Source organism: Sinohyriopsis cumingii, chromosome 4 (assembly GCF_028554795.1).
Source record: "Sinohyriopsis cumingii isolate HCF-2022 chromosome 4, ASM2855479v2, whole genome shotgun sequence".
Lineage (NCBI taxonomy): Eukaryota > Metazoa > Mollusca > Bivalvia > Unionida > Unionidae > Sinohyriopsis > Sinohyriopsis cumingii.
Genome location: NC_142964.1, coordinates 136,194,373 through 136,207,612, shown reverse-complemented (window position 1 = coordinate 136,207,612; position 13,240 = coordinate 136,194,373). Strand labels below are relative to the sequence as shown.

The window sequence follows — 13,240 nt, the reverse complement described above, 5'->3', positions numbered from 1 at the left end:
TTATGTGCTCAACTCAAAAGAACACAGACCAAGATATGCTATCCCATAATGCCCCAGCAGCTCCGTATGAACGTTGCAATGGCACAGACAATAATCAACAGGCAGCTGTATTATAGCATTGCACATTGGGTACTTATTACATACCTATTTAATATTAAATGATTCATCTGGTGTTTTCTAAGTATTTTAAATAACATCAACATGTCATTATTATTCAATGCACAGAATCAAACTTTATTTCCCAAATTATTTTCAAATCAATTAACACAGAATAGCTACACATATTTGAAAATGTAAAATGGGGTACATAATAAATACAAAACAGCCCTTGTACTGTGCCTCACATTAGTTGAAAGAACTTGTCTAATATGCATATGAATGTCTCTCCACTTGACTGATTCAGTGTATCCCTATGCCATATTTAATTTGCTATATCCACTGATGCAGATCAAAGCACATGTTTCTTGCACATGCTGTTACTATTTGTGATAAAAGTCATACATAAACAAACATGTACATTTAGCAATAACTCTAGTCAAAAGTTGTTTTTATTTTTATGAGAAAAGACACCAGACTACATTAGGTCAGTACAGTACTAAGTAATTAAGACTACTTAGTCAAGTTTGCCACTAATGAAAGCTTGACATAAATTACTCCAAATCATAATGAAACGTTGTCAATACATTTTTTTAAAAACAAAGAATAGAAACTGTTGGCGAGGAAATATTTTTGTTGGCAAGGTAATATTTTCACAATTAACTGATACTTAATACTTATTTATACATGCATTTAGCCAAAAATGTGCATAAATAATAGATTAATGTAAGTTGTTTGATTAATGCAGTACCTCTGACTATCTCTTGCTGAAGCAGTTCATTAGTCATATCTCCCATCCCACCTCCTCCCCTTCCTCTTCCTCTGCCTGAAATCAAATAAAAAGTTAAAATTAATTTGAAGATTACAGAAATAATAATAATAATAAGAATGAGGACTTTGTATAGCACCTAATCTTTAGAAGCTCTAAGTGCTTTACAACATTAGACAACACCTATAACATAAAAAAAAACATATATAATGATATTATTACAGAAAACAAACGCCATGAAATTAGAAAACATAAAAACATGCTGTAAATATTTAAGGAAGGGAACATTATTAGGTCTTTAAGTTTGTTCTTGCAGAAAAAGAGGCACAAGCCCAAAAAACTGAAAAGTATCTGACAGCACCCAAATACCACACTAACAGGTCATAAACATTTTATGCAAGTTATGGCATTACAACTGAACAACAAGGAATATCATCAGGTTCTGCGGACTATTTGATAACTAGTCTCTCGTTAGATATGAAATATACATGATTAAACTCATTGATAAATACAACATTAAACTCTTTCTAAAACAGTCAATGGATGTACTTTGTTAGGAAGATCAATTCTGAAGAACTAAACTACTGAACTTTTTAATAAACATGATTTAAAAAAATCAAAATGACGAAAAAGTAGAGGTCATAGTGCATTTTCCTGCCTTACTCTCACTTAGAAATCTGCATGCATTAAACTATGGATAAAAATACCATCACTAAATAAACGAATGAGTATTCAAAATTCATCAAATCTACACAGGTTGAAGACCAAAGACTCCTCAAATACTCAAAGAAAAAGATATGCAGTGTGCGAGTTTTTTCAGCATGGTGCAATTACTCAGATCAGAACTGATTTTAGCAACAGGAAGCATGTGCAATCAATATTTCCCAGAGTTCACAGTGCTATGAAACATCAAGGTATAAAGTTGTATCAGTGAAGCCATAATATGATCATCATGCCAAGCTTACCTGTACAGAAAGTGTTGGATTGTCTACATTAAATACTAATTGGAATTACTTACCTGTACAGAAAGTGTTGGATTGTCTACTTTAAATATTAATTGCAATTACTTACCTGTACAGGAAGTGTTGGATTGACTACATTAAATACTAATTGCAATTACTTACCTGTACAGGAAGTGTTGGACTGACTACATTAAATACTAATTGCAATTACTTACCATTTATACTTGCTTATAAATCGAGACCCACTGTGCAGTGCAAAGACCCAGCTCTACCCACACATAATGTGCCAGGACATTTGGTTCCATGCAGTTTGTTAAGACTAATCAGTAAAGCCAACAACATAGAGCCTGATATGACAGCACATACACAGGAGATAAGATCTATTTTGTTTGCAGATGGACTCAACTTATAAGAGAATATATACAGTATTTGAAAAAAACTCGGGTTAACACTAGTCTGATAGCCTCACAGTATCACAACCAACAATACTCTAAATTGGGTCATTTTTTGGTGTGTTACCCATTTATATCAATGTCATAGTTGCTACAAACAAAAACATAAAGATGCCATGAACACGAAGATCATTTTGTGGAAAGAAAGCAAACGGCACTATTAATGTATGAGCTCTTTAAACTGTTCAATGGCTAGCTAATAGCCACCAATATTCAAACTTTATTACACTACATACAGAAGTATGTCTGATATGAAAGTTTAAGATGTGTTGAATTATTTTTCATCATGTGCAGACTCCAAGTTGCCAAAGACTGAGAACATTCAGTGATATATATGTGAAATGAGCACAAATCTAAGATTATATTTGTCACTGACAAAAATGACCCCAAATCACTGACTTTGTTCAATGTAAGTATGTGTGTTTGTGGATTTTTAACATAACTTTAGCAATTTTTTCGGTTGTATTGCTGCATTTTCTGCAGTGTGACAGTTTATGGTGATGTCTAGCACGGGGATATCATGAAGCAGACATGTAGCATCATGTCCCACCCAGTTAAAATATCCTGACACCTGGCCGACCAGTCCTAACACTAACCTCCTAATGCTGAGCGCCAAGCGAGGCAGCTGTTTATCCATAAGTCCTTGGTATGACTTGGCCATGGTTTGAACCCATGACCTCTCGCATTCAAAGCGGACGCTGTTAATGTAAGTAAAAATTGCATACTAATACTGATCAGACTCAGATATGTTAAACATTACAGATTTTATCGATATAATGTCACTGAACCAAATGTGACATACACTTCAAGACATATTACATGTTACATATTTCAAGACAGGCTACATGTTATATCACACCAACACATTATGTGTAACATAAAAATGAACACAACATATTATACTGGTTATCACATTATATGTAACATGCACTTCAAGATCTGTTGCATGTTATATCATGTTGTCACATCATATGTAACTCAAGATCTGCTACATGTTATATCATGTTGTCACATCATATGTAACTCAAGATCTGCTACATGTTATATCATGCTGTCACATCATATGTAACTCAACTCAAGATCTGCTACATATTATATCACATCATGTGTAACACACTCTGCAAGACCTGCTACATGTTATATGGTTTTGACAAGAGAGCAAGACTTATTTTAATATGCATAAAATCTGTCTGTTTGTCAACCACACAACCAAATCATTCATATGTGCATTCAGTTACTTTTATGAGCTTTCTGATCCTTTTATATCCTTTTATGATTTTCATTAATACTTAAATTCATGGAATTGATTCTAAAATAAATATTACTTTTAACATTTGGGTCATTTTATATCAATTGTGAAATTTGTGGGTTTTACCAACCATGAAATCCATTAAAACCAGTTCTTCATACATGATACCTAGGACACAATGTGCCCTTGCAATTTGTAGTGGTGAAGTTATATTTAAAGGATAATTATAAAAATTATATGCAAAATAAATATCATTTACTCATCCTTTGACTTGAAAATGGTTTACATGATGATCATACAAACTATATTTTACAGTTAAACTGTAGTTTGTACAATGGCACCAATAATTTGTATGATAACTGTCATAAAACTAAGGCTGCAATCTACAGCAATAATGGTACTTAGAAACCTTTAACTCACCTGGAACCTGACCAGGAAAACCACCTCCGCCCATTGCACCAAGACCACCAAGACCTCCACTCATTGGACCAAGGCCTCCAAGACCTCTGCCCATGGGTCCAAGACCTCTGCCCATGGAACCTAGGCCACCAAGACCTCCACCCATTGAATTCTGACCTTGCCCTTGACCCTGATTTTGAATTAGTTGCATCAACCCTTGCATCTGTTGTCCCTGGGGTATCTGTCCTCTTCCAGGACCTGCTTGTGCCAGACCCAAACCCTGTCCTTGTGGCATCTGACCTGGACCTTGACCCTGGTCTTGATCCTGATTTTGCAATAAATGCATCAGAGCTGACACTTGTTGTTCTTGTGATGTCTGCCTTCCTCCAAGACCTGCCTGACCCAAATTCAAGCCATGTCCTTGACCTCCAACTTGACCAAGCCCCTGAGACCCAGCCTGGCCTGGATTTGGGCCTCCAGTTTGTCCCACTCCCTGTCCCATATTCTGACCCCTTCCTCTGCCTAGGTCATCCCCAGTAACAGCTGCAAGCAGTTCATCTGGGTTTGAATCCTGATTGATCCCTCTCCTTGCTGGAGGGTTTTGTTTCTCCTCCTCTTGCTTTACTTTCAGATCTGCTAATAACCTTTTAAAGTCTTCAATACTTGTTAGTGACTGACCACCACCACCAGCTCCACTTGCTGGACTTCCCCCAGCACCTCCTAACATTTGCATCATGGCCTGTAGCTGGGCTGCTTGACTTTGCGGGCCACTTATTCCTGCTGTTGAACCACTACCTAATCCACCTAAACCACTAGGTGGTTTGTTTCCTCCTGTGACAGTTTGTCCTCCATCTTGACCAACACCACCTCCCCCTCCAAACATCGGTGGCATAGCAAATGGGTTGGGAAATCCTCCACCTCTCTCTCCTGCAAACCTTTGAGCTGGATCTTGTCCACTACCTTGACCCCAAACTCTGCTGGCTTCACCTCCTCTCCCTCCATCAGGATTCTTCTGCACAGACGGTGAGCTTCCATCATTTACTGCACCTCCTGAACCTGTTAAGAGCTGGGCCAGACCACCTAACTGTCCACTGCCTGGGGTTTCTCCTCTTTGACCAGATAATAATGGTCCAGCTGGGTTCTGACCCTTTGCTGCTCCTCCTGCACCTCCACTTCCCTGATTGCCTTTCAGCCCTTGTAGCAAAGACAATAACTTCTCATCTTGATTACTCAGTCCTCCTCCCACTCCTCCTCCTCTCCCTCCTCCATCTCCTCCTCTTCCCAGTCCCTGTTCAAAGCTAAGACCCTGAAGCATGGCTGCTAGCTGATTGCTGCCTGAGCCACCCAAGTTCTGTCCTTGTGAGGCAGGGTGATTCTGTCCAGTGCCCATGCCTCCCCCTAACCCTCCAAGGAATGCAGACATGGGATCATTACCTCCCCTTGATGAGGGATTACTGCCTCCTGCTGGGAAACCTTGTCCACCACCTCCTAGGAAATGAAAAAGAAAAACCTAGTTCATCTCTTCACTCCTATTGATGCACATAATTACAACTCTTATCTGACATATAATGCCATTTAGTTGCTAAACATTTCTACCTGAAAATCAGTAAACTTGTTTTCAGCCATGTTTCTTTCACTGTTATTCAATAAATCATTAAGTACTCAGACAGGTTTAAACCTAATAAATATCTAAGTTGTTACATCCTATAAATATTTAAGTTTATCATAAATCTCTTTGTACTACTTACTATGTATTAGCAGCTAATGCCACCACAGCACAAAACTGGCCACATGGTACCAATCAAAAGTAAAGTTCTAAATATGTACATGTAAAATATGAAGCATTACAAAAAAAGCTTCAGAAATTAAACTTTACCCAAGAAAGTAAACTTTAAGTACAAAAAAAAAGTAATATAAAAGCTAAGTTGAAAAAATTCTATATATGTAAATAAATCAAAAGACAAAGGTAAGACATGTAAAATCCTAAAACAAATTGCATTACAATTCTGTGATATAAACCATATCCCCTTCTATCTCACAGGGTTGACATTCTCAACAAGAATATGTTTCACGGTCAGTGGACCCTGAAGTGTATGCTGTGAAGACCCTGAAGAATATGCTGTGTGGTCAAGACCTGGAGTGGTCAGTGGACCCTGAAGAGTATGCTGTGTGGTCAAGACTTAGAGTCATGAACTTTTTCAAAACTAAAGTGAGTGATCTGTATTATGTCCATTTAAATAAATTAAAAACACATTCTTCAATCAACAGTACAACAATACTAATGATCATAATAAAATGAAAAAAACATGATCCCAGGCTGATCCCTTGCTCAGCCAACATATGGAATATCTACCTTTTTACACTTGGACCTAATGTGCAGAACATCAGAGTGAGGTTTGAGCCGGCAATTTTTGCAAAAGTTGCAGGTAAATGTTACATAAATAAATTTAGTTTTACACAGACACACACACACATACACCAAAAAAAACCTACATTTTAATATCAGTAATAAATTACCAGCTACTACTGCATTTCTGAATTTACAAGTCAGGATGGAGGCTGACGGCCTCAACAAATCTAGAAAACAATTACACTTACCATACAGGTCAGAATGTTTACTGCTGTAAGCTGACAGAAGGCTTGGCCACATACTGTGGCTTCACCAAAGGGCCCAACAAGAACAAAAAATATCTTTGTTCTAGATGCGCCAAAGATCAAAGGCAGAAGGAGAATGTAGTGTAAGACACCAGAAGGTGGCTCTCATAACATTATCAAAAGGCTCAGTTCAAATAGCAAGAGTACTAACTTCATGGGATTTCATTCTCATGCAAAAAAAAGGTTCCTCTCATTAAGGAACTGATAAGTTCTCTTGATAGTGAAGACAATCCACTTGGAAATAGTGGCTACCAAAATGTCAGAGGAACCCTTATGAGGTTCTAAACCTTTTTCCTTTTCAAGGAAGCCCAATAAAACCTTGAAACAATAAATGGGCAAAGATATGATCTCAAATGAAAGTGGAGCAACTGAAAAGGCTGATTCCTAGCCAGAAATCCAGGCTGACAAAAAACAGAAATAGAACACAATTATTGCTGAACTGTAAGCAGAACTTTTCCACACACAAGGCAGAAATCTAGCTCCTTCTCCTCAATATTGCCAAGGAAAGCAGGAAAACTGCCAAGGTTCCTGAATGAAGCTGGAGACAGAGGTCCATATGGGGGTCTTGACAATTCCCAAAGAGCATATGAAAGATTCCATCTGGTGAGTAAAGTAATAGTATCGGAAGCCCTGATGAGATCTGAAAGATACGGGTCAAACCCAATGGCAGAGCCCCATGAGAACGTAAAGAGTCCTAGAAAGGGCTGCCCTATACTGGTAACTATTAATAGTATACACAGAACAGTTTCTTACCTGCATTTAGAGGACAGGTAGGAACAATGCATTTCCTACTGCACCTATTACAGAAGATTCTCCACTTTGCACTGTAAACTCTGGAAGCAGACTGCCTCTTGGCCTGGACAGTATATTTGTTATCCTTTCTCAAAAACTGGTCCTGGTTGACTGATCATTTGAGATGAACAAAGTGTGATGATTGGAAACCTATGGGTACATTCCTTTGTGATAATCTCCAGGGTTCATTTACCAACAAGTCAAGTAGGTCATTGAACAGGATGGGATACAAGGATGAGCTGATCTGTAGAGATCCAGACCTGGTGGATCACCTGTGGAATTATTTTGAAAAGTGGGATAGTATGCATACAGATGATCAACTTTACACTGAAAATATCCACTACCCAGACCCTCTAATATCATTCCAGAGACATAAATGGTCTATTAGTAAACAAGTCCACCAAGGCTATCCTCCACAGTTGGAAAATTGACTCTGCTACTGACACGTATAGACATCATTCCATAAGGACCACACAGCTCCCTCTGGACAGCCTGTCTGCCAAGATATTCCTCTTGCCCAGAATATGGTAGACTTGGCACCTTATTTCCTCCAAGGCTGCCCATCAGAGGGGTTTCCAGACTTCCACCAATAAGGTTGAACATGTGTACCTCCCTGCACCTGAAGTACACTAATACTGATGTGTTGTTGGAGACATAATGATGCTTTAAGAGGTTGACACACTAGGAACATTTCCAAGTTGTATATATGAATGGTTGCTTCTTCAAGGTACCAGAATCACTGAAGAACTACACCATCTGGATCAAGGTTCTGATTTAGCCATGAATGCAGCTGGTGATGAAAGTCAGATCACAGTTGATAGAGGGTCCTTGTGTAGTCTCCAGTTCACTAGAAGCAGGAACAAGAAAATTCTTCCAAGGGGAACCAAGTCTGCAGGCAAGTTCATAGTTCCTAGACAGAGAGAGTAAAGGTGAGCCAAGAAGGTATTGACCACAAAAGTCATTATGAGGGACAGGATTTGGTCAATCCTGTATAGAAGAACACAAACCATCCCAAGGAGGGTGAGGAAATTCATCCCAACATTCACCAAGTTCTACTTCTCTGGGTTGAGGAAGAGACAAACATGGGTCACAATCAACCAAAAGATGGGCAATTCCTTAAGAAGATAATATGTGATGATCAACCAGACAATGAAATACTGGAGGATGGGAGTGGGCTTCAACTACCCCTATCACTTTGATACGCGCTCAGGAAGCACTGATGAGGCTGAATGTATCAGCTCTAAACTTAATGACCTCCTGGTCATGACAAAACATGAAGTATTTTCATTGGTCAGGAACATAAGGATGTGAAGGTACACATCCAGAAAATATATAGAGACTGTCCAGTTATATGACCTTATGGCATTCCTGATTGAACCTCCATCTTTAAGTGCTTTTCCTTTTCCAACACCAGAAAGATAAGGGAACAAAAAGCCAAAGTAATTGTCCACCCTTTAAACTGAACCCTTCTGTAGAAGGCTGTGTTCCTCTTCCCTTAACTAAGCCAGTTTGAACTGGTGAAAGATGGTGTTCTGTGATAGATAAAGGTGTTCTCAGAAATGAAGTTGATAGCCATCCTCAAAGGTGGAATGGATCCACACATCATCTGTGATGCCCAATGAAACCCTGAAAAAAGGGACAAAGGAATGCTTGGAAGAGAAAGATGCTGCAGGAAAGGGTGCAACTCCCTAGGGCCAACTCTTCCCTCCTTGGGGAGGGGCCCCGAGTGGCCGAGTGGTCTAAAGCGCTGTCCGTTACGGATCACTGCCATCTCACCTCCGTCTGCGCCGGTTCGAGTCTCAGATTCAGCCAATGTGGGTATGTGAGAAAGCTTGCCAGTAGCTTCTCGTGGGTCGGTGGTTCTTTCCGGGGTTTTCCCGGGTTCTTCCTCCACCATTAATACTGGCCGCCATGTATAGCCTATCATGTGCTGAAAAATGGCGTTAAACCCCACAACAACAACAACAAAAAAATCCCTCCTTGGGGAAGGGGAAAGAGTCCAAAGACTTTCTCCCTTGGCCTCTATGACTGAACTGAGGCTTTTTGTGAGACTGTTGAGGCTGTGCCTGCTTGAAGAACTTAGGAGAACTTCCACCTGGATGATCATGGTAGGCATGATTCATTGCCTGTTTTAAAGGACCCAGAGCTTACAGTCTGGGACTAGTGTTGCTGTTCCCAAAAATCCTGTGAGACCATAGAGGGAATGAGGCCAACAAAAAGTGTCTACACATCAAGAGGTACAGACCTTAAAAGGTTCTTGCTGTGGTCCAGATATAAGTTTGACATTTTCAAGGTAGCATCCTTGCAGAGGTGAAGTGGGAAGGGTCTCCACATCCCATAAGTTACTGGGAACATAGGGAGGGGGAATGCTGATATGTTCCACCTCCCTAGTCTGGCAACTATAACAACCTGTAATCCCTATCTCTATCAGGATTAAGCCTTATTATAGAATGATAATCAAATCCTGGTGACTGGTGATCAATGCCCAGTGTTTGGTGGATGACTTGTGTCTGTAGACTTTCTTGTTTGCAGTTTTACAAGACTTATAAGCGAGTATGCATATGGTAGGCACTGAGTACTGACACCAAAAGATGTATATTTCACCACTATAACAGGGAAGACGAGATTAAATGGTATATTAGTCACGATTGGCACTGCTCGGTCTGTATGAACACTTGTCATATACATATAAGACAACCTCACTGTGAAGTGTCGAACTTTGAATTGTATTGAACTTTAAAGTTGAATGCATTGAACATTAAAATTTTATCACAAAAAAGTCTTAATGAAGGGTCACTTCGACCTTTCTTCTTTTCTCCCCCATGTAAGTGTTAAAACTTGAAAGGCTAAATTTTATGACTCAGATTTGACCAAGGGCATTGCTACATTGTCCTGAGAATGTAAAATCTGAGCTACCAACCATAACCACTTGATAGGAACCCATGTCAAAGTATCATTTTCAAAGAGAAATTGATATGCCGTACTTCACAGATTCTATGCTGTCAAAAAATCTGACAAAAGAAATGATTGACTTGGGGAAAATTTAGGAACCACTGCCAGCAATGAGAATTTAAGGTGACAACCTTAGTCAAAATTCTTTAGTCTTAAAATGTCTTGAAAGAGGAAGACTAGTTTTGGCTCCAAGGACACCTAAAGAGAATAGTACTTTCCTCGTTAAACAAGAAAGGGACCAGGTGGCTGTCTTGTGAGAAAAGACAGGGTTTAGTGCTAGGACGTACAGGTTCTGAAAGAGATCAACATTAAGGAACAGCTTTCTGAGAGAGATACAGGACAATCTGAAGACAGAAGTCAGAGAAAAAAAGAAGGACAAGGTCAGAATAAAGAACCAGGAAGTCCATGAAGGGGCAAAGCATAGAGAAGAGGAAATCGATGAAATAGGAAGATGCTGATCCATGGTCAAGACAGGAAGGTGATGCAAATCAGTCTTGGACACTGTGCTCTTTTCACCACTTGTTCCTATGAAGAAATAAATCCAAATTTAACACTGCTATTAAATTCTGTTGACATAATTTACATTAAATTGGAATTCCCATTATTAATTTGTTTGGATTAAATTTGTTATTTTTCTTGTCTAAGGTGGCTTGTATTGCTTTACTTCTTCCCAGTATTATTGCTCAGTTTTCTGTTGAATTCTATCTTTCTTTCATTCATACCAGGCTATAACATCGAGGGAGGTCATCCTCTAGATAACTCCAGCCAAATTCAATTAACCAGCCCTCTTACTAAGAAGGTGACATTACACTCACTAATTATAACAAGGTGTAGATGTACACATTTCAATTTCAAGAAAATTACAAAACAGCGGACAGTTATCATGAATTGATAAAACTGAATTTGCAAAGCTGTCCCAAAATTATAATGTATATGGTTAACATTAATGATGGCTTGATTAACAAGAATTTTTTTAAGTCTTTTGTTTATGGTCTTGAATTGGTACATTTATCTTATATATATTGTATGGGACTCACAAATTTTCAAATATGGAAATTTAGGACTTCTAAAAATGACAAATTAATGTAATACTTGTCTCCATATGGTATTGGATCAACATCATCTGGCTTTCCTGCCAGAATTCTTTCTATTAAATTCAGTCAAATTCTGTTGCATGGTTTTTAAGACATCATCTAAAGGTTTTAATGTTTTTAGTTATGGCAACCACTTGTTAGTTGATAGGAATCATTTGCATATTATTTAAGCCCCTCATGCCAGCATGTTTTCTGTCAAAACTTACTGAGTAGTATTTGATCTCATTTAAAGATTTTGCTATTTTTTGTATTGGTAGATAAATTTGATGGTTGATATGCATCATTTGTACAAGCTTCAAAACCCTTCACGTCTGAATGTTTTCTGTCAAATTTGGTCAAATTCTGTCGAGTTGTTGTTGAGAAGCCTTAGACAGGTTTGATGACAGATAAGCACTATTTGTAAAAACATGACAGAAGGACACTAACACAGACCAACTTGGACAAATGTGAAGAAATGACCATAACGTAGACTCAACTGGAAAAATGTGAAGAAAGGATCATAACATAGACTCAATTGGAAAAATATGAAGAAAGGATCATAACATATACCAACCTGGACAAATGTGAAGAAAGGACCATTACACAGACCAACTTGGACAAATGTGAAGAAAGGACCATAACATAGACTCAACTGGAAAAATGTGAAAAAAGGACCATAACATAGACTCAATTAGAAAAATGTGAAGAAAGGACCAAAACATAGACCAGCTTGGACAAATGTGAAGAAAGGACCATAACATAGACCAACTTGGACAAATGTGAAGAAAGGACAATAACATAGACTCAACTGGAAAAATGTGAAGGAAGACCCTACCATAGACTCACTAGGAAAAATGTGAAGGACCTAACCATCAACTCACTTAGAAAAATATGAAGGAAGGACAAGGACCCTACCATAGACTCACTTGGAAAAATGTAAAGGAAGGACCCTGCCATAGATTCACAAGGAAAAATGTGAACGAAGGACCTTACCACTGACTCACTTGGAAAAATTTGAAGGAAGGACTCTACCATATATACACTTGATCTTAGCTAGGTGAGCTAAAAAAGTCTTTGCTCTATTTCTGGATGTTAAGTAAAACCTCCAGTATTATGAACAAAACTGGCATAGACAAGGTGACAGGTGTAAATTAGGATATAAGAAAGAATATTTAAACTAGAATCACTAGATTACGATTGTACATATACTTACAAAACAATTGAAATTGGCTCTGCCATCTAATATTGGAATCATCTAATGTACTACTATTTCTATACATGTACATGTATGAAACAAAAATCATCCAGTGTTCTACAACCTGTATACATGTACAAGCGTGAAACAAAATCATCCAATGTTCTACAACCTGTATACATGAACAAGTGTGAAACAAAAATCATCCAATGTTCTACAACCTGTATACAGGTACAAGTATGAAACAAAATAATCCAATGTTTAACAACCTTTATACATGTACAAGTATGAAACAAAATCATCCAGTGTTCTACAACCTGTATACATGTACAAGTATGAAACAAAATCATCCAATGTTCTACAACCTGTATACATGAACAAGTGTGAAACAAAAATCATCCAATGTTCTACAACCTGTATACATGTACAAGTATGAAACAAAATCATCCAATGTTCTACAATCTGTATACATGTACAAGTATGAAACAAAATCATCCAATGTTCTACAACCTGTATACATGTACAAGTATGAAACAAAATCATCCAATGTTCTACAACCTGCATACATTTACAAGAACAGTGTGACCCCACTATAACACGGTAGTTGGGAGCCATAGAACCCAACCGTGTTATAGACCAAACTGTG

General features: G+C 38.2%; 1 protein-coding gene across 7 annotated transcripts in view; it reads right to left on the bottom strand.

Annotated features, from left to right (window-relative positions):
• Window positions 1–13,240, bottom strand: part of LOC149802147 (uncharacterized) — an 88,808-nt gene that overhangs the window by 58,864 nt on the left and 16,704 nt on the right. For 6 of the 7 annotated variants that reach the window (XM_089956553.1, XM_089956549.1, XM_089956554.1 and 3 more), the window contains 2 exons: window positions 3,949–5,415; window positions 848–922 (listed from right to left, as the gene is read on the bottom strand). In XM_089956553.1, coding sequence (XP_089812679.1) covers window positions 848–922; window positions 3,949–5,415 — 1,542 coding nt within the window. The remainder of the gene's footprint in view (window positions 1–847; window positions 923–3,948; window positions 5,416–13,240) is intronic. The other variant, XM_089956550.1, reaches the window with a different exon arrangement.